A 21,782-nucleotide genomic window follows, 5' to 3' on the forward strand; every position below is an offset into this window, starting at 1 on the left:
CACAACCGAATACCTCAGAAGCGGGTTGAACATCCCCAAAGAAGGCAGAACAGCTGCAAGCGTCAACGTGAACGGCAGCCCAAGCGACGGATAGAGCAGCCCGCTCATTGCACCAGCAGATGAAGAAGAAAAAGAAGAGGAAGAGGAAGAGGAAGAAAAAGAAGACGACAACGAGGAGGATGACAACGCCGATAACGATGTAGGCAGCGAAATCGAAGGATCAATCACGTCCAATGCTCACTCAAAAGATTGGTGTGAATTGTTAATAGTCATTTCTTTCGAACTCAGAACTTATTAGCATTGAGCTGAAGAAGCAGATAATTGTGAAACATCAAAAGACGTGGCTCCTCTTCCCTCTTCAATGCTATCGTCTCGTGAAACTGCATCACTTGCTGTCATAATACAAGCAGCAGCCGAAAGCAGATCGCCCCTTCCATCTTGTTCTTCCCTGGCTGCAGCTCCACTTGCACTGCCAGCAGCTGCACCATCCGGAACAGCGCCTTCCGCCCTTCTTTCCTCCCCGCCGCCAACTGCACCTCCATCACCCGCCGCTTCAGCCCTGCCCCTGCTAACACCCCCGCCGACGCCCCCAAAAGCATCCGCTCCCGGTTGTCCAGTGCCGACTTCAGCAGCGCCAAGCCCCTGCTCACAGTCTTCACAACCTCGCTGTTCTCAGACGCCTTCAGAGGCGACCTTCAGTCTGCTGCATCGCACATATCCAGAAGCCGCAGACACAGCGTGAAGAAGTCGTTGCGCTGGCACGCCTTCAGCACAGACGCAAACAACGGCAGACAGCAGCCAGACAGCAAGGAAGCATCTGGAAAGATCCGCAGCGAAGCGCCTGTAGCGTCTGTGGATAACACACACACAAAGGAGACTCCAGCTTCGAGTATGTGATACCTCTACACACTGCCCCCGATAACGATGTTGATGAAGTTGATCAAATCGATGGAAAGCCCCTACGTATTGCATCAGGCAGCGCCTTCATCACCTTTTCTTTACGCTTCGCTGCTTCTGCCCGGCTGTTATTCATCAAAAGCCGCAAAAGCACAGAAGCGTCTTCCACTCCCGTCTTTGACTGTACCTTTTCATACTCCCCCCAGAAACATCTGAATCTTCTTCTCCAACGCCACTTCAACCACAATGTTGATGCACTTACTGCACATCCGGAACGAAACCAACAGAAAGTTATCGCTCTCCCCCATCGGCTGCTGCAGCACCCCTTCAAACAGCACCGAATAGAAGTACAGGAAGAACAACAGCTCGCCTTCCATGAACTCCTCCTGCACAAACTTTTCCAACAGCCACATCTCCGCAAAGTCTTTCCGGAACATCTCCACCACTTAGATCAACATCTTTCTCACGGACTTACTCTTCTTCTGCATCGATTGCTTCTATTCCATTCACACGCACACAAAGTCCTCAGACTCCTGCCTTGGAAGCACCACTCTTGCAAAGGTCTGACGCAATCTTGTCTCCGTATATCCCCCATGAGCGTTAACAGCGTCTGTATTAGTTAAGGTTGCAGCACCGTTTTAAGCGACGTCAGCAGCCGCTGCACTGGAACATCTTACAACGCATTCATTTCCTTCCACTTCTGCTTCTTTTGCGCAAGTTCCGTGTATCGATTACAATTACCTTCTTGAACAGCGCCTACTGCTTGCTTGTCATCTGCTTCTGCAATTTCGACAACGCAATCAGCATCTTCGATTCCTTCTCCATTTTGCTATTCTTCTATCTCACAGTTGCATCCACTCCTCCTCCACAATCGCCACAATCACTGGCCTCAGCACCGTTCTTCTCTGATCTCTCGCTGATCAAAGATCTCGTTCCCTCACTTCCGCCACCTCCTCCCCCGCCGCTATTTGCTTATCCCACAACACTCACATCTCTCCCCACTTTCACAACAACCACCTTCTCACTCGGGTCCAGCTAAGGCATCACAGCGCTGCCATCTCTGATACACGCGGATAACTTCTTCTGGTACTTTTCACGTAGTTCCGAAGGCAAGATCAACTAAACTGAAGACGGAACCATCCCACCACACACAGAAACCGACGGAGAAGACGTAGCAAGCTACAACGCCGACCTCACAAGCGCACCTATGCTGTTCACATTCATAACCTCGTCATGCTGCATCCGAGACTTTTCCTTCATAATCACCACATCCAAAAGTTCCGTCTTCTCCTTCATCACCACCAGCTGCTCCTGCTGCTCCTTCACCTCTGCATTGTACTTCTCGCTCAGCTCCAGGATCTTCCTCTCCCGCATCCGGATGATCTTGTCCTTCTCCTGCAGCTGCTCCGCCAGTCCGCTCGCAAGCTTCACATTCTTCTCTCACCATTCTCCTTCCGCCTCATCTACTCCTTCAGCTCCCTGACCTTCCGCACCAGCTCATCCTTTATCCTCAGCCCCACCGCCTCCAGTGCCTTCCCCGCTCTCTCCTCTGTCCTTCATAGAACAACATTTCGCATCATCATTATATTGTCCAGCTTCTCCACCAAATATTTCAACAGAGACGATCGCGAAACCTGCAGTACTATCACAGATTGCAGCAGCGACTGGTCAAACAGATCGTTGATCGATGGGAGCGCATTCATACAGCCGACACAAAGATCCGCTTGTCTCTTGACTTCGTGATCACCTTCGATGTGGCAAGCGACGGAAGCTGCGCCACCAGCGATACTGAAAGCATCGCAGAAAGCGCCACGTCTTATACACACACAACACCCCCATACAGCACCGCCTGCCGCGCCACACAACAAATCATTCGAAGCGTCTGTTGCTCCTTCAGTTACGAAATCTTTTGATTTTCATACACCCCAGCCACCTCTCGATATCATCCATCGCTCCTGCCGATGCGTATGATGCCGCCACCGCTGACGCATCTGAAGGGTCAATCGCAGGTGCTGAAGAAGAAGAAGAAGATGACTAATCATCTCCTGCCTTCTTCTCTTCGCTTCTTCGCCTCTGGAATGGCGAAGTTGATCAGCATGCTGCTCCTGTTGAAGAAGACGAGGAAGACGAAGGCGCTGAGCGAAGAGACGACTGCTGAGCTGCACCAGCCACAGGAAGCTTTTAGAGATACTCCACCACGTCTGCCAGAAGCTCTGCCTGCGACACAAACACAACATCCACATTAGGTTCAGAAAGATCAACCAGCCGCGAAAGCTCTCAGTTCTCGAGCGAAGGGAAAATGAATGAGAAATTGGTTTTTTCAGGTGAGGAGTTGAAATGAGAAGAAGGAGAAGGAGAAGGAGAAGGAAAATTGTAATAATGATGATGTCGATTGTAATAAAGATGACAATGACAATGATATAGATGAAGAAGAAAAAGAAGAAAGCTACGGCAAAAGCGATATTAATGAGAAAATGAAGAAGATTTTTCTATTCGTGAAACATTCTCGACAAACGTCAATTGAATCGAATGAAATGCGAGTGAAAAGATCAATTCAGAATCTGAGAGAGATGAAATCACTATCAACACAATTTGGATACCCAATGATAAATTACAGGTTATTTGATTCTTTTAGAAGGCTCCTCAGAAACAAAGATTTGCTGCTCCATTCTCCAAAGCAGTGGTAGTTAATACCACAAGCACAATTGAAAGGCTCAAATGATTGTGTTGTGCAAGTTCTTTGTCTGCCTTCTTTTCTCCATTTGCAAAAGCCCAAATTTTTATTTATCTCTGCTCTCTATGCATCTTCTTCTTCCTCTTCCTCATTTGAATGACTTTATCAACAGATTCACCAATCACCCTTTTTCCCGTCTTTCTTCCTCAAAACACTTCACTACCACACTTTTCTGTGAAAAATGAGATACTCATTCTCTCTTCACACATATTCCTTTTTTGCTCTTTATCAAGAAAAAAAAATGTCCAGATCCAATAACAACGTCATGTATCCATCCCCTGTCTTCATAAATAACACTCTCTGCCCTCCCGTAAGATTCAGACAGAATAATCACATATTTTTCATTTCTCTGAGCTGATTGGAATCACTAAAATATTCATTATCAAAATGTTTCAGCGGAGCTTAAATAATTTTGATTATTTAAATAAAAAATAAATTGAAATTCATTAATCACTATATAATTAATATGAGCATACTGTACTTTAAAAGTTTCTAGTCAGAAATATTTGAATTTTTTTTGAGGATGTTATTTGATCGTGCGCATAATATATTTTTTCGTTTCATTGTGGAAGATTTCTCTGACTTAGCATGCATTTGTTCTTTTTAGCATGTCTGATTCTAGCAGAGACATTTAAATGTCAAGTCATCTGTGAAACATCTACATTTGAAAACCAAGGTATTTTTTCAAAGATAACTTTTAAATATAACTGTATTTATTTTGGTCAAGTCAACTCAAATGACGCACAATTTCCCTCAAATAGCAATAATAATTATTTTTCAGAACAGAGAAAAGCATCAGGAATGAACAGATGGAAGGCAGGAACATGCACAGCGATTTATTCATTTATGTGCTTTTCCAATTCTTCAGTTGGACTGAAAAATGTGGCAATTGAACAATCTTCCTCACATTTTATGGTAATAACGGAAAAGTCGAGGGTAATGCTGGATTCCTGCATTTCCTTCCAAAAGTCAAAATCTCCTTTTCATTTGAATTTCGGGTCAATCTGCCTCACAAACATGACTTTTATCCCCCAAAAAAGTCTTAACCCATCCAGTCTCATATTTTCATCTGATGATTCCAATTCTGTTATTTTGAGAAATTCCATCGTTGCAGATCTGGCTGTTTCATCCTCAGACTATTTCCTGTTGTCTGGAAAGAGCAAAAGTGAAGAGATCATTAATTGTGCCTTCAGTAACATGTCTGTGAAATCTGACAAGAACAGTGATTACCAGATGGACCATTCATGCTATTTGAGTTCAATGGAGAACTGTCTTATTTATTCGTGTGTGAATGCATTTGAAGGAGGTATCTCAAGTGCATCTTTTTCTTCACACGAATTAATCTGCAAAAACACAACAATAAACTTCGGGAAAAGAGAAATGAATGCTCTTCAGAAAAAAGAAAAACTGAACACGACAGAAAGCCAATCCTTTTCGTTGTGTGAATGGAATGATTGCACATCCCCACAAGGAGGAGCTCTTTATGTTCATGGCAATGCAAGTGCCATTCTCACAGTTGAGAATTCATCATTCACAAGATGCAGCGCTTCATCGACAAGAGGTGGAGGAATCTGTGCTTTGAACATCGCAGAATGCATTGTGCTCCATTCTTCATTTGTTCAATGTTCGTGTGCTTCGATAAATACAGACTGTGGCGGTGGAGGAATTAATGCAGAAGAAATATCAACTCAATCACTTATTGATTGCTGCTTTTTTCAGAACTGTTCATCAGGAAACGATGGGGGTGCAATTGATCTCCGACAGACGATGACCAAAAAACAGAAAAATTGTGTTCTGGATTGTTCTTTTTCAAATTGCAGCGCGCTACATTCAGGAAATTCTGGAGGAGGAGCAATGGAGCATTATGGCTGTACAGATCAAGTAATCACCTCAAATTGCTTGTTTTGCTATTGCTATTCAAAGTGTGGAGGAGGAGCTGTATGCCTGCATATAAATGCAAATAATAATGGAATTTTGTTTTATTACTGTTTTTTTCACAATAACACATGCGGAAGATCAGGACATGATATTGTTCTGCAAAGCTCAACATCTAATAACATTGATACAAGTTGCTATTCAACAAGGCAAACAACAAACAGAGTTAGCATTAAATATGACTCAATTGTTGATCGTAGTGAATGGCTTAGGAATGATGGTGGAAGAACCAGATTTGTTTCTTCGACTGAAACGCAACCTAACGTCAAAGATACATATGCATGCGGAATTAATGAGTCTCATCCATGTAGCACCATCAGCCATTGTTTGACTCAACTCATTTCGGATTTTGTGACCAATGTTGAAGTCCTTTCTGGAACAATAATTGAAACGAATAGTTTTGATTGTGGAGCAGACAGTTTTACTGTTTATGGCCAAAGCAATATGAGTACAGCAATTCAAACAGAATTTAAAGCATCTGGGTTGTCTCTTTTTTCTGTCTCAACAGGTACATTGACTGCAAGGGAATTTGTTCTTGTGCATGACTCGGCTCATCCGAATAACCGTGGGTCAAGGCTGTTTGAGATCACAGGAACAGGAGGAATGAGGATCAGCAGACTGAACATATCTTTTGGGAGCGGGCAATCAACAGAAACAGCATTTTCGACAGAACTGATAAATGTCCAGAATGGGATGTTTCAGATGGAACATGTGAACTGGGCAAAGACAATTTCCACAAATTCATTGTTTTCGATTTCTTCGGTAAATGAGATATCTTTGGCACTTTCAGAATGCACCTTTGATGGAATTGAAAGAACAACGAGCGGAGCAGCTGTCATCTCGTTTACAAACGTTAGGGCAAGCATCGATCTAGATTCTTGCTCATTTTCTGGATGCGGAAGCACAACATCGGCTGATGGAGGCTCGATGATGCTGTATGCGGGAGAGTCGAATAAAGTGAAAGTGAAAGGAGGCAATTTCGATGGGTGCTTTTGCTCGGCATTGTATGGGCTTGGAGGAGGAATTCTTCTTCGATTATTGAATGAAAATCCCAATTTCCTGATTTCCTCTTCATTTGGAACAAACACAGCCAAATGGGGAAGAGATATCTTTGTCTTTTCACCAAATCTGGAAGTGACCGCAAAGTCACAAAACATCACATGTGTGACAGCCTCTTTGGATTCTTTTGAGAAGGTGAGAGGATATGAGAATGGAAATACGACTGTGGCCATTCCTCTGTGCATTTATCTCCTTCTGACTCCAGCAGAAATATTTGTGAGCAATTCTGAGGCCACCGATCACTCACGTTGTGGAATTGTCCAATTCCCTTGCTTGACAATGAAGCACTCACTCACAAGACAAACAGGAACAAAGAAAGTTGTTGTGAATGGAATGATTTTGATGAGCGATGAATTGGCCTTCTCTAATCAAAAGCATGAAATCCGAGGAAATGACGATGAAAGTGGCTGGACAGTCTCTGATTCAAGTGAAACATCAAATTCAGCAATGATTGCAACAAGTGTTGAAACAGTTTTGTCAAAACTTATCTTCTCTCTTCCTTCTTCTCTCTTTTCACACTCCACTTTCATTTCTTCTCCTTCATCATCAATGACTTTGAATCAATGTTCTCTTTCCCTTCAAAATCCATCATTAGAATTGACATTTCTGTTCTTGTCTGTTGAATCAGGAATTTTGGCAATCGACAAATTCTCTGCTTCATCAATCACTTTGAGCACAAGCCCATTGATCTCGTTGTCTGGAAGTGGAACAAAGGATGAGTTGATGAGCACCAAATGGTTGAACATGACAAACTGCAATTTCACAAAAATTGAAAGAACTGCTGGAAGTGGAGGCTGTGTGAGCATTGATAACAGCGATGATGAAGATTCAAATGCAGAAATAAATATTGAAGAATGTGATTTTGATGGATGCTCTGTACAGGCTGATGGAAGCAGAGGAGGGGCCATTGATGCTCAGTTGAAAGGGAATATTCAATTGAATATTATTTCATGCACATTCATTGGATGCACAGCACCAGCAGAAGAACGGAAGATTGGGTTTGGAGGAGGGATGGCACTGAAGCTGATTGATGATGATTCTTCATTTGTGATCTCATCACCTGTTTTTGATTCAGACAAGCCAAATGTTGCAAAATATGGAAATGACCTGTTTGTTGAATCATCCAACTTGACAAAGAGCATCACAAACACCTCCCTTCCATTTGTGTCAGTGAATCTGGCAGATATTTCATTGGATTCAATGAGAGGATTTGATGGAAGAGACACAACGAATGCTATTCCATTGATCTGTTTCTGGCGAGCAATTAACTCAGAGATATTTATTGGCAGCGAAGGTTGTGATGTGTGTGTCTGTGGATTCTCAGATTATCCTTGCCTTTCAATTGATTATTCTTTGGATCGATTAACTGAAGGAAATGAAAGGAATATTAACATCATTGGAAAAGGAATTCTTCAAAATAGCGTTGATGTGAGTGGAATTTCAATAAACTCAAATAATTTAGAAATGTGCTCTTTGGAATATCACTCATCACTTGAAGGATCAGAAGGAGCAGCAATGAAGATTTCTGGAATTACAAATTTCGAACTGATAAAGTTTGTGATTCCTTCTTCATTCTCAAGTGGAGTCAATGTTTTGTTGGATGTTGGCTCAGAAGAAGGATCACTGACTTTGAAAGACTGCTCATTCACCAAAAAAGGAGATGACAGAGAAGAAGTGACTAATTATGGGCTGATCAAGGCAGATGGAGGCACAGTTCAATTAGAATTTGTTTCAATGCAATCACTTTGCTTTTCAATAGATGTAATTTCTGTTCTTTCATCAACAATTTTGAATGTAAGAAACCTTTCGATGAAAAATGTTGAGCTGGAAGGAGCAAGCGGATTGAGCATATCAAAGAGTTTAAGAAGAGAGACAAATGAAGAGGCACAAAATGTTGTCATTGATTGGAGTTCATTCGAAGAAGTCACCCAGAACGCAACCGATGATATTCCCATCATTCGAAATGACAACAGCAAGCCAACCAGGATGGTTATACGAAATACAACGATGAAGAGATGTGGCGGATTGAAGTGTGGAAAGGGAGGAGGGATGTTTTGTGTGTTGAATGAGGGAGGAAGTTTTGATTGCTCATTTTGCAAGATTTCAGAGTGTTTCTGCTCGAGCACAGGAAGAGGTGGCTGGCTGTTTCTGGAATGCACCTCGACAGCTGAACATCCTTTGAACTTTATGCTATCCAACATCACGTTCAGAGACAACTCTGCATTGAGAGGGAGAGATGTGTATGTTCGATGCCATTCAATTGAAACACAGATAGTTGATGAGCAATTCTTGCTGGATTTCAGAGCACCATTTGTGAAGGACAAGGCAGTTTGGGGATGCACAACAAACTCGTTTGTGGGGGAAGAGGATCTTTTGTTGAAGGTTATGAGATACCAGAGCGAGACGATATTTGTATCATCAGTTGCAGACAATCACACAGACAGCAAGCAATGTGGAGAATTCGACACGCCATGTCACTCATTGAGTTTTGGAATCCAGCATATTATTCCATCTCCGTACTCGCAGCTGTTGATCTTGGGGCAAACAGAAATTGTTGGGAAGTGTGATGTTCTTGATGTGACCATCCGCTCATTGCAATCTCCATCTGCCGCTTTGGTGCATCTGAATTCAACAATTGATGATGATGATGATGATGGAAATCTTATCACAGCCTCGGAGAATGTTCGGATTGAAAGATTAAAATTCATCTTTGGCCAGTCGTTTTCATATTCAGGCAATTCTATCATTCATGAAGCAAGTGGCCAGCTATCTCTTTCATCTGTTGATTTTTCTTCGGCTGGGGAGTCAATAGGAATTCAATTTGTTATTCTCAATTCAACATTGTTGAACATTGAAAGTGGAATTCTTCATGCTGACAACTGCACAATATCAATGCTTTCATTCAAGAAGCCTTCATTTCTGCTAAATGGAGATGATATTAATATCACAAATTTCAGACTGAAACAGATTGAATCAACGAGAAATGTTGTTGAGATTTGGCAATGTGGAAGTGTTGTGCTGAATGGAATTGATGCTGATGGAGTGAAGTTGTCTGAAAACTGTGTCGTTGTGATAAAAGGTTCGTCTTCGAATTCAATTTCTATTGGAATCTCCTCGTTCAACAACTGTTCGAGAAATTCAGAAGGAGCATCTGTTCTCTCAGCTTCATCAACCTCTTCTCATTTGGAGTTTTCAAACTGTTCTTGCTCAAGCTGCAATTCTCTTTCTGATAAAGGAAGTATTATGGAGATGAGCAATACGAAGGATGTTTTGATGGATTCGTGTAGATTTGTTGGAATTCTTTCAAAAGAAAGTGAAAGTGAGAGAAACAATGCATTTGAAGAACTTTGTAAGTGGAATAGTTCGGTTGTTGATTTCTCAAGCAGTTCTGCGATGATGAAAGATACAACAGTCTGCAACTCATCAAAGGGAGGGATAACAGTGAGTGGAGGATCCGTGATGATTGAAGCAGGAAACTTCAGCAGCAACATCCCTTTGAATTCAAAATATCCTTCTCTTCGTCGAAACATCATCTGCTCAGATTCTGCTTCACTGACCATTTCCAGTTTGAAAGGGGGAGATGGAGTAATGCCCAATTCTTCTCTTTGGATTTTGAATGACGGTTGCAATTTTGAAGGGATTGTTTCTGAGAGGGCATCTCCATTCTTCATTCCAGTTCTGGAAAATGTTTCTGTGAATGAAAATGGAAGCAACATTTTTATCAAATTCAAGGGATCCCTTTTTGTTCCCTGTGATTTGTCATTCAGGCTGGTGTTCAAAACAGGAGATGTAGAGTTGGTTGAGACGTATCCTTTTGAGGAAGATAGTTTCATATCAGAAACAGAAGTGATTGGAAGAGTTCCATCAGAAAATATAACGGCAATTGCAGATGAAACAGAGGTGTCAGTGATGATTCTGTTTGGAAAACAATCGGCAGAGACTTCTCTACAGATACTGAAAAATAGAAGTGAATCTAAGGTAAATGGAGATGAAAGGATTGTTGAAGGAGGAAACAAAGAAGGAAAATCCTTTTGGCTGTTAATTGTAATAATCATGAGTATCATATTACTAATTGTTCTTATTGTATCTATTATATTTATTGTTCGGTGGAAGAAGGTCAAGAATGAAGCAGAAGATCTGAGAGAGATTGTGAATGATAATATCAGAAAGGATCCGAAGGCATTTGAGATGGTTACAATGGAGATGTCACCAGAAGAGCAGTGGAGGAGAACAGAGAGGGAGGCTGAGAAGAAGAATGATGAGAGAATGAAGAAGAGGGTATATGCGAAAAGCCTTCAACATTCAGAGTCATCAGAGCACCTTCTTTCCGAAAGCGGCTCCACTGAATACATTTTGGGGAGAGATTCAGACAAGATTCCAGATTGGGCTCTGGAGAAGGTAGATGAAGAGGGGGAGACGAGAAAGAGAACACCATCTCCATCCATCTCATCAACTTCAACAACAGACACTTCAGACACAGAATCCACATTTGTTCGCATGGAAGATGCATGCCCGACAACCTCATCGATGTCGAATTTGGTGGATGCAATGGCATGCTCTTCACCTCATGAGAAACTGATTGTGGATCTTAGGGATTCATTGTTCATGTTGTTGCATGGAAGGAATGAGAAAAAAGAGATGGCGATTGGTACTCTGCAGGAGAGGGAGATGACAGCTGCACAAATCCTATTCTGGGTGTCCAATCTGGCACTCCACTCATTTGATGAAATGGAAAACGCTCTCTCATCTCTTGCAAATCTGAGTCCGCACATTGTTCTCTTCTCAGAACACATGGTTATCTGCATCGTCATGCATTCAAACTTCTCATCTGATGATGATTCAGATTCATCATCCGTCTCTTCATCGAGTATTGTTTCTTCTTCGTCAAATATTTCAGTAATGAGCGAGAGATTCACAGACTCGCCACCTCCCTCATCAGCCTTTGAGGATGATGAGGATAGATTTAAAAAAGAGTGTTTGAGGTGGAAGGCACCTGAGTTGCAGATGAATAAGAAGATGGGAGCAACAAAGGAGTCGGTGGTGTTTTCGATTGGGATGATGCTTTGGGAGTGTCTGACGTTGGATGTCCCGTTTGGGGAGTATGAGGCAGAGGTGGCAGGGCAGAAAATAGTGAATGGAGAGAGACCGAAGATGAAAAAAGTTGAGGGATCTCGGCTGAAAGGAGTGGTGGAGAAAAGTGTCCTTGTACAGACGCCAGACAGAGTATCGCTTTCAAGCATGAAGAGAGAATTCATTGGACTGTTTCCAGCGAATGCAGCGATGCTGACAGCGACAGATGCTCTGTGCTATGCAGGGGATAGCAACGAAGAAAGACGAGAAAATTGTATTCAAAGAGACAGCAGAATAGTGGAATGTGTTCTGATTGAGGAGAATAAAGATGATATTATAGTTGGCGAAGGAAACAGCCCAAACAACAAATACGAGAGAAACTGAAAAGATGAATTTGAGGAAAAGAAATTACATATAAAGAAGGTTTTGAATAATGAATAAAAACAGCAATTTTAATTATATTTGAGTGAATGATGTGTGTCTGATTGTGAACACACGCTCTTGATTTATTGGAAGCATCACCACTGGACATCAACACAGAAGATGCTCATTAAAAAATGCAAAAAGTTCAACAAAAATTTATCATTTGGCTGAACGACAAATTGTTTCAGAGTATTTTCAATTTTTTTTTATTCGTTTTTTTTTATTTGTTTTATTGATTCTTTTATTATTTGTAATTCAATTTGCAAATTTATTATGCAGCTGGCTTGGGCTAATGGCTGGAGCGGCTATTAATAACTTTTGCATAATATTAGATTTTTTTCTCACACTTTTTTGATGGGAAGAATCTGCTTTTTTTTCTTTAATGTGTAAACAGTCAATTATCTTTGTAATTCAAATAAGACGAACTTTTTTCTTTTCTTTTTTCTTTTTTTTAAATAACATTTCAAAGTTGATATTCAGGTTTTGTGTATTTAAATCATTTTTTCGACTTATTCCTCTTTTGTTCAGCACGTGCTCACTTTCTTTTTCCTTCTTATTGAATTTCAAAACTGTGCTACGTGTGAGAAATGAATTTTATTTTGAAGAAAGAATCTGTTCATTTCATTTGTTAATAGTCATGTTTTCATCATTGATTATGTGACATCACATTTATGTTTGTTTTGTTTTTGTTATAAAGCGATTTTGTGTGTATTTGAAGAGCTGAATGAAAATAAAAACAGAATGCCAGCACCAAAAGAGAGAAAGAGAAAGAGAAAGAAAGAAAGAAAGAAAGAAAGAAAGAAAAAAAAAAAAAAGAAAGAGAGATAAAAAAACAAAGAATATTTATATTTGATTAAAAAGTGAATTTTTTTTTCCTGTTCAATGAATAACAACAGACAACACAAATTTGAGATGAACAAATTAATTTTCAATTCATCTTTTTTTTCTGTAATAATAATTCAAAAACTCAGATTTTCAGAAAAAAAATAACCACTATTGTTGAGTCCAAACGCATTTGCAACACATGCATCATTTCTCATTGTACAATACCAGAATTTTTTTTTCCAAAAACTCAAAACATATTTCAGTTTCATTCAAAGTGTGCTGTTAGAATTAATTGATTGAATATATGTTCTAATCTCGTTAAGCTATAAAGGAAGTATTGTTCAGAAAAGTCTGATTTATTTTCAAACCTCAACAAAACATTAAAAACAAAGGATATATTTTTTTTTAAAAAAGTTTTTTTCTTTATAAAGTTTGAAAGATGAAAAAAATTTTTTTTCTCCACAACCACAACATCTAATTTTTCCAAAAAATTTCCCATGTGCTGCACTCATGCAGGCTATGCATCAGAATTATTGTCTTTGAAAAATAGTTGTATTTCGATTTTTGGGAATTTTTATATGGGAAAAACACAAAAAATTGTGTATCTCGATGGGGAAGGGGAATCTAACCTAATCCTTTTACCTACATCTTTGTTGTGAATTATCGGTGATATTCCAAAACACAGAAAAAATATGAAAAATTTCAAAATATTCACATTTATTGACTTTTTGTCACTCAAGTTATCATAGAAAATGAGATAAAATGAATTTTTGTAAATTTGACTCAGAATTTTCATTTCAAATAAAAATATGTTATATGTTAGTAATATGGAGATATGTTTATAGAAATAATATCATGTTTATATCTGCAGTATATGTGGAGATATGAATTTTTCAAAGTTTTTTCAGTCATATTTCAGTCAAAATAAAAAATATTTTTTTTCTCGACAAAGAGAGGTCTGTCAACAATACCACCTATCAACATCATCTAGTCAACCATATGTGTATCCAATATATAATAATCAGTTAGATACTAAAATCACTTCTTAAGTTATATATAAAACCCTAACCCTTTGAAACTTGTGAGTGAGGGGACATAGGGATAACTGGCTTGTGGCAGCCAAGCGTTCATAGCGACGTTGCTTTTTGATTCTTCGATGTCGGCTCTTCCTATCATTGCGAAGCAGAATTCGCCAAGTGTTGGATTGTTCACCCACTAACAGGGAACGTGAGCTGGGTTTAGACCGTCGCGAGACAGGTTAGTTTTCCCCTACTGATAGATAGCAAAATTATTGTCAAGATGGTAATTCTAGTAAGTACGAGAGGAACCCTAGAATCGTATAATTGGCATTTGCGGTTAGTTGAGAAACTAGTGCCGCGAAGCTACCATACGTTAGATTATGACTGAACGCCTCTAAGTCAGAATCTATTCCAGAAATAGCTAATATGACAATTGAAGGATTATATTGATAATCTCCTGGGCATGTTTCCTGCAAAGGAAAGAATTGATTTTTAGATAAAAATAGAGATATGGAAATTAAGACCATGGCCATCGAGGATAATTGACAACCCTCCTATCTACGGTCGGCGACGATTGGATAAGGGAAGATCCTGTAATGGGATGTGTGTAAATGGGGTCGTATCTTCCAGGTGTGCTGTAGAATAACATATATGACTAGAATATATTGTGATGGGTCTTGTATCTCCTTTAAATGCCTTGTGGATCGAAGTTGGTATATAGACTGAGATTCTATATTATACTGCTTTGCAAGGGAGTAAATTTATAAGGAAATTGAGATATTTTATTTCCAAGTCGAGGATCTTGAAGGATTGGTTGTACCGCCTTTGAAAGATTTGGCCGGAACGGTTGGTCCAATAAAAACATTAAGGTGAATGCAATACGGATTCTATTAGGTTAGGATTTTTCGTTTCATTCGCTGGACCATTTTTTGCCTGGCTATTGTAAAGATAAATGAGAATATTGGTAAAGGGGTCATGCCTGAGAAGGACGGATTAGACGAATCCTTGTTATCAGAGGGCTGTGCGTCTCAGAGTGTTTTGTTTGCACGATTTACTGAGGCTTAACTCTGAATATTGTCCACTAATTAATTTTTTTTTGATTAAGTCATTGAATAAAAAAAAGTCCGTTAAATAACCCTCCCCACAAGTAAATGTTTTAAAATTCATTGATATTCTCTTTTCAGGTTGAAAACGTATGAATGATTGAATATAAAAACATTGAAATTGGACTTTGGTTGGAACGCCTTAATAATACCATGGATGAAGTACTACCCCCCAAAATAACTGTTCATTTTTGGGAAAGGAAAAAATAAATGGGAATTTGAGGGAATCCAATGTGGGAAAAAGTCATAAAGGATGAAACTTTTTTTGAGTTGAAAATTAATGATTTCAAAAATAAAGTTTCTATCCTCTCTTTAGGAGAACTTCTTCAAAGAAATGATGATATTTAATCTTATTGGTCACATCATCATTTCTTTAAAGTATTTTCTGACTTCAAGAAATGTTTCTATCTCCAACAAATGAGAAGAAAGAAACATCTTCAAAGATGATGATAGCATGTGTTAATCATGTTTATCATGGTTGCACATAGCTTAAGTCATCATGACTTTGAAGTATTTTTTGACTCAAAAAAAAGACACTTTCAAAAAAAGTTTCAGACTCCAAAAAAAAAAGAAAAAAGTGGGGAAAAATTGGAAATAGAAGGAAACAGTCACGTGGGGTGGGGGCCGCGCGACAAACGCGGCAAAAGGGCGGGGAGCGAAAGCGACCGAACTTTTGCCGTGTGTTGCGTCGGCCATTGGGTGGGACTCTTACCCATCAAAAAAGTGATTCTTTCTTAAAAATTCCCCCACCAAATTGTTCCTCTTGCCATGTACAATTTTGAGGGTTTTCGAATTTTCATTGAAAATTTTTGCGGCTTCCCCCCTGAAATTATTAATAGAATTAATTCTGACTTTTAAAAACTATTCTTTCCCCTTCTTCTATTTTCGCGAGATGGATGAATATCTGCGCGCAGGAATGATGTGCGCAGATTTCATCCAGCGAGCGCTACAGGAGTGGTAGCGCGAGTGATGTTACCCTGACCTCGCGGTTAGCGAGAAATTTTTGATTTTCCATCAAAAAAAGGGGTCATTTTCAATGGAGAAAATCGATATTTTTGTATTTATTTTTTTTTAAAATATGAAACTTTTTTTAATAAAATATCCTTTTAACTACTCTTCTTTTCTTATCTTTTGATATACTTTTTATTAAAATCTGATGAGTGGCTATTGAGATATGATCAAATAAAGATTTTTTCAAACTTTATATATTTTTTTATAATTTTTTCTATTTTTTGAAATTGATGAAAATTGGATAGAAGATGTGTAATATTATAATATTAATTGTGATGATATTATTGTGAGGATATTGTTTGTTATGGTTGAATAAAAATGAAAAAATAACATTCTGAAATATCAACAAAAATAAGATACTTTTTTGTTTGCTTAGAACCAACCATCAATATCAATGTTCTTATATATTATTATCATCTATATTATATCTATTATATTATATAAAAAAACCAATTGAATTCAACTGTTCTTTGTGATGATATAATTTTTTTAATTTTTTTCATTTTTCAAAATATTTTTTTATCTCAACAACTGACTTTTTCTTTCCATTGAAAAAATTCACATATAATGTTAATATGATATAGTATATTATATATTTTTTTGGTGTTAATCTGTTCAACAATTTTGAAGATAAAAAAATATTTTCATTTTTCCCACTTTTTTCGAATAATAATTAATTTTTTTATTTTTTTGGAACTTTAAATTCATCTCAATTTTATTATCAAATAAATAGCAATCACATAATACATCTCTATTATTCTTATTTTTAAAGTTGAACATCATTTCATTTTTTTATTATTTTTTTTTTCATTTTTTTCAATCTTAATAAATATTTTTCTTTTTATTCCATGAACAGATAAATTTGAAAATTATATTTTGTATAGGTTATGAGGGGTGAGGAATGTGTTGGTGTATAGGGAGATTGGTTACAAACTGTTTTTGAAAAGTCGAATTTTTAACATTGAAAAATGGTTTTGATCTAGATCAAACATTTTTTCAAAAAAATGAAATTCAGTAAAGAAGTTGGAATTGGTGGTTGATGAAAAGTTACGTATATGGGTAATAATATGAGAGGAATTGAATGATATTAAAATCAGAAATTAATCGATTCAAATTGTGGAATGATATGTTAATTAAAATTTTTTCAGTCAAAATTTTCGAAATTATTTTTTTAATATCTCGATAAATAAATTTTTCAAAACCGTAAGACTTTACCAGAGTGTTAGTTGGACCATTTGTGAATTTTTGAAGTCAGGGTCAAAAATTCGAAAAATGCGAAATTTTCATTTTTTCTGATTAAGTTGAATTTAGCTCAAGTAAGTCAGAAAAAATGAAAAATTGGAGAAAATCGGTTTTTATGAAAGTTGTGATCGAAACTTATGAAAACACAAAAAGTTCGGATAATTCGCGAATAGTCCGCTGAATTTTTTTCTCGGGCCAGATTGGTCTGGTTAGTGAGAAAATGTCATATGAAGAATTTGACTGAAAAAGTGCTGATCTAAGATCAACGACCGAAAAATATGAGGTCTCAGATTCCTTTGATAATTGGCAGGTGGCAAGGACGTGGGCCCCTTATAAACATACTCGAATCTAAATTTTTTTCTACCGAGCGGTTGTGGCAGGGCAGTGCGGACAAGTTGGCCATTTTGACTGAAAAATCGAAAAATATTTTTTTTCTCGAAAATTTCAAAGTGGATATAAAATATGATTCCATGAATGAATATGAGTTGTAATGTTGTATATTGGTGATTTTTGGTTGGATACACTGATTTGTAGTTTTTGAGTTATAATCGAATTTTTGAGTGAAAATGGTCATTTTTGAGGTAAATCGAGTATAACACCAGAAGTTATGGCCAGATAAATTTGATATTAATATATGATATATGTGCATATAGTGCGGTAATAGCATGCATATGTGTGTTGGTGGCGGGGGTCTGGAAGGCTGTCCAGAAAAGAAATAAAAATTATGAGGATGACTGGGGGTGCCTGGTTGGTGAAGTCACAGAGGGCGAAGGAGAGGCAAGTGGCTGAATCGAAACACATATGACCGGCACAGGAACCCATGCCCGGATGTGGCCAAACGGCGTTTTGATCGGCCCAGTGGTTGCTGAGAAATCCGAGCGGCTAGTTGTTTTGAGTTCAGTTCGGATTTTTCACACAGAAAAGTGACTTGGGGGTATTGACTTGGGAGAGCTGTGGAGAGTGAAGGGAGGGCAAGTGACCGGAGTTAGAGGGATATGTTGGGGAATGTTAGTGGGGGTAGGATGTGGTGTAATTGCTAAGATATCCGTCCAGTGGTTGCCAAGTTACTGTGTGGCCAATATATTTTTTCTATGAAAATTGTATTTTTTCTATGATAATTTTCTATGTGATCTTGACTGCCCGACCTCGAAGTGCCATCTTTTTCGAAAAACTCACAGACTCAATTTGAGTTTGACTGAAAAAGGAGTTGAGTGGAGGATATCTGTGGAAGGGCTGATGGGCAGGGCTGGCAAAGGCCACAGGGCAAGGAGCGAGTGAGGTGGGCTATGTGCTGGGCCTATTGCTGGGCAGGCCCTGTGGCTTGGCCTGGCTCTATTCCACATACACTGTATTTCCCCAGTGAGAAAAAGTGACTGAGGGTGCAATGTTCCGATGGTTATAGAAACTCAGGTGTTGGAGCCAGAGCTCCAGAAACAAAAGTGACAGTGTGCGCACAGACTGTGGCTGCACGCTGGGCAGGGTGCTGCTGGGCGCCTGTGGATCCTTCTGGCTGGGTGGGCCAGACACTCACTTTTTTCACTGAGAAAACAGACTGGAAAACACTCTTCATTGGAGTGTATCTTTTTATCGGTCATAACTTACAGCTTGGCTGATGTGGGCAGAGTGGGCGTGTGGGCAGTGGCTACAAGGCTGGGTGGTGGGAGTGTGGCTGGGCTGGCTGGCTGGGCTGTGGAATAAGAAAAAGTGAGTGAAAAATGACTGGGCCAGCCATTGAGGTACCCCCTCTCATTCAACGAACCTATCTCCTCAGGTGTTGGAGGGAGAGCTCCAGAAACAAAAGTGACGGTGTAGCGGGGGACCAGGGCTGTGCAGTGGGCAGGGTCTGGTTTGTGGGCTGTGGGCCGGGCCGGCTGGGTGGGCTGTGCACTGGGTTTTGTTCAGTCACTTTCAATGAAAAAACCTCAAATATGGTGAAAGACCCCGGGTGCCCAGACCAGAATATCCATCTTTTTCGAAAAACTCATAGACTCAACTTTACTACACTGAGGTTTCCTCGATTTTTGTGACTTTTGATACTAGAAATACACTATGAAAATGGAATACCTGAAAAACCTGCTTTGATACTAAAAAAGGGGAAAATTACACTACGCCGAGGTTTTCGTGGCGTAGTGTAATAAGGATGAATTTGATACTAGAAATTTGAGCTCCTAGGAAAAGTGACCAAATTACACTACACTTCGAAAACCTCGGCGTAGTGTATTTTGAGGTTTTTGATACTAGAAAATTTTGTCAATGAAGTTTCTCTATGAAAAATACACTGTGGACCCCCCATGTTCACAGACTCATAGCGCCTCAGGGGCAAGTCAGCGAAACTTCTCGTTGCCATAGAGGGTCTCGCTGCACACTCGCTCTACACAATGGTGGTAATATCATTCGGCCCAGTTGTGTTGCCCTGAAGTTATAGGGCAAATACTCATATCTTTCATATGAAAAACCCTTTCTCAATGATATTTTATGCTATGGACCCTGTATATTGCATGGGCCATAGGGAATTACCTTTAAGAGCTGGAAAGTTCTAGATGCCATAGGGCAAGTAGCTGTGCTCTTGCAGTATCCAATGGTAGTAATATCTTTGCCCTCAGTCCATATGCCTTTTCACTATACTCAATATACTGACATCTTTGAATGAAAAATGTTCTTTTTTCATAGGGGACCCCTTGGCTTCACAGACTCATATCTTTTGATCGGTCATAACTTACAGCCAAGCTGATATCACTGCAATGTGCCCACATACTGTGCCTACAATATGGCACACATCCAGTGTCTATGCCCTGCCTGTGTATTTCACTACAGCCATTATACTCACTTTTCATAGGGAAAGTTGACTCAGACCCCCTTATGTTCCAGCCCTTGTAGCTTGCCAGGCGTAAGAGCTGGAAAGTTCTAAATGCCATAGAGGGTCTAGCTCCTCACTCACTCTATCCAACTATACCACTACTTTTCCCACCACTCTTATCCCCTTTTCACTATACTCAATATACTAACATTTTTGAATGATTTTCCACTTTTTCATATAGGACCCCCTTATCTTCCAACCCTTGTATCTTTTTATCGGTCATAACTTACAGGCTGGCTGATGGTATGAGATTGTGCGTATGCTCTGCCACTACGTATCCATAGGCATTCCACTCCACTCCTCTGGCTGCTCCAGCAGCAGTGTGAGAAAAAGTGAGTTTTGATAGGGGCATTTCGTATGGAAACATTGAAGAGGCCATAGCGCGCCAGGCTTAAGAGCTGGAAGGCTGGAACAAAAAACCAGATGAAAGGCAGTGAGGGGACACACAAGGTGGTGTGGTAGTGGCAAGGCTTTGGTGTGTCCCCATCCCAAGAAACACTGTGGAAGGATACTAAAAATTTTCATTGAGGTTTTTTCTAGTATCATTTTTTGGCATTTTCACTAGGCCGAGGTTTTCGCGGCGTAGTGTATTTGGGGCACTTTTGATACTAGCCGATATTTTCTAGTATCAAAATCATCCTTATTACACTACGCCGAGGTTTTGGTGGCGTAGTGTAATTTTGAGATTTTTTAGTATCAAAGCAGGTTTTTCGATGAGGTCGTTTTCGTAGTGTAATTCTAGTATGAAAAAGGGAAAAAAACGCGAAAACCTGGGCGTAGTGTAATTGAGTCTATGAGTTTTTTGGAAAAGATGGTGTTTTTGGTGCGGGCTGTCGGGGATTTTTACGGAAGTATACTTAGGGGGACACCCCCCGAAAAAATTTTTTTTCTGACTTCATTTTTTTTCGACAAAAGTTGTCTGGTGAGGATAGTCTGAGCCAGGGCTTATGTGATATGGGGTTAGTATAGAAGTGTGACTTGTATATAAAACTCCATAGGAAAAAAAGTGGATTCTGAATGAAAAATTTATATAGGGGGCTGTCTATGATACTGAGGCGTTGTGTAATAGTGGTCTATTGTATATATATGTATATAGTATTATGTCATATGTATAGCAAATAGGTGGGTAGGCTTTGTATGTTAAGGAAGATAGTATATGGTATTTGAATGGGAATAATATGTATGTGTCTCTTTGAATGAAATACCTTTGCATGATTATACAGAAACTCACAGAGTGTGAAGTATAAATGAAGGTGGTTCAAAAGGGATGGGTTTGTTGGGTCTGATGAGAATGAAAAGCAACATGTGATTGTATATAAGGGTCAAGCAATACATGTTTTATGAAAACATCTTCTGGTAGCAATGGCTGATCAGATGGGTCGAATAATAAAGTGAGTTGTTTGAGTCTTTGAGTCTGATGTGTAATAATGTTGGATGAAGAGATGAAGATGACTCTAATAAAATCGATGTGTCTGAGAAGTTGTTGTGAGAGAGTGCTATGCTAGTAGTGAATGTGTGTTGTGAGGCAGTATAGTATATGGTTATGTGGAGTGAAGTAGTTTGATTTGGATGCAATGAATCCATTTTTGGAGAACTGCTTGATTTTA

At 39.2% G+C, this 21,782-nt stretch overlaps 5 protein-coding genes across 5 annotated transcripts; 3 read left to right on the top strand and 2 right to left on the bottom strand.

Annotated features, from left to right (window-relative positions):
* Positions 1-361: 361 nt before the first annotated feature.
* MONOS_9920 (uncharacterized protein) lies at positions 362-1,936 on the top strand (the record flags this gene model as incomplete). Its single annotated transcript, XM_067880463.1, has 4 exons — positions 362-608; positions 677-889; positions 1,305-1,458; positions 1,651-1,936. The coding sequence occupies 4 exons, from the start codon at positions 362-364 to the stop codon at positions 1,934-1,936; spliced, it is 900 nt and encodes a 299-aa protein (XP_067719508.1).
* A 192-nt stretch (positions 1,937-2,128) lies between these two features.
* Positions 2,129-2,344, bottom strand: MONOS_9921 (uncharacterized protein; the record flags this gene model as incomplete). The annotated part of the gene is made up of 1 exon (XM_067880464.1): positions 2,129-2,344. The coding sequence occupies one exon, from the start codon at positions 2,342-2,344 to the stop codon at positions 2,129-2,131; it is 216 nt and encodes a 71-aa protein (XP_067719509.1).
* A 514-nt stretch (positions 2,345-2,858) lies between these two features.
* On the top strand, positions 2,859-3,143 carry MONOS_9922 (uncharacterized protein; the record flags this gene model as incomplete). The annotated part of the gene is made up of 1 exon (XM_067880465.1): positions 2,859-3,143. The coding sequence occupies one exon, from the start codon at positions 2,859-2,861 to the stop codon at positions 3,141-3,143; it is 285 nt and encodes a 94-aa protein (XP_067719510.1).
* A 1,685-nt stretch (positions 3,144-4,828) lies between these two features.
* On the top strand, positions 4,829-12,205 carry MONOS_9923 (uncharacterized protein; the record flags this gene model as incomplete). The annotated part of the gene is made up of 1 exon (XM_067880466.1): positions 4,829-12,205. The coding sequence occupies one exon, from the start codon at positions 4,829-4,831 to the stop codon at positions 12,077-12,079; it is 7,251 nt and encodes a 2,416-aa protein (XP_067719511.1). The 3' UTR covers positions 12,080-12,205.
* A 6,711-nt stretch (positions 12,206-18,916) lies between these two features.
* MONOS_9924 (uncharacterized protein) lies at positions 18,917-19,285 on the bottom strand (the record flags this gene model as incomplete). Its single annotated transcript, XM_067880467.1, has 3 exons — positions 18,917-19,005; positions 19,078-19,198; positions 19,274-19,285. 3 exons carry the CDS (start codon positions 19,283-19,285, stop codon positions 18,917-18,919), a joined length of 222 nt encoding a protein of 73 aa, XP_067719512.1.
* Between the last annotated feature and the right edge of the window lie 2,497 nt (positions 19,286-21,782).

Source organism: Monocercomonoides exilis, assembly GCF_001643675.1.
Source record: "Monocercomonoides exilis strain PA203 chromosome Unknown scaffold62-463630, whole genome shotgun sequence".
In the NCBI taxonomy this organism is placed as follows: Eukaryota; Preaxostyla; order Oxymonadida; family Polymastigidae; genus Monocercomonoides; species Monocercomonoides exilis.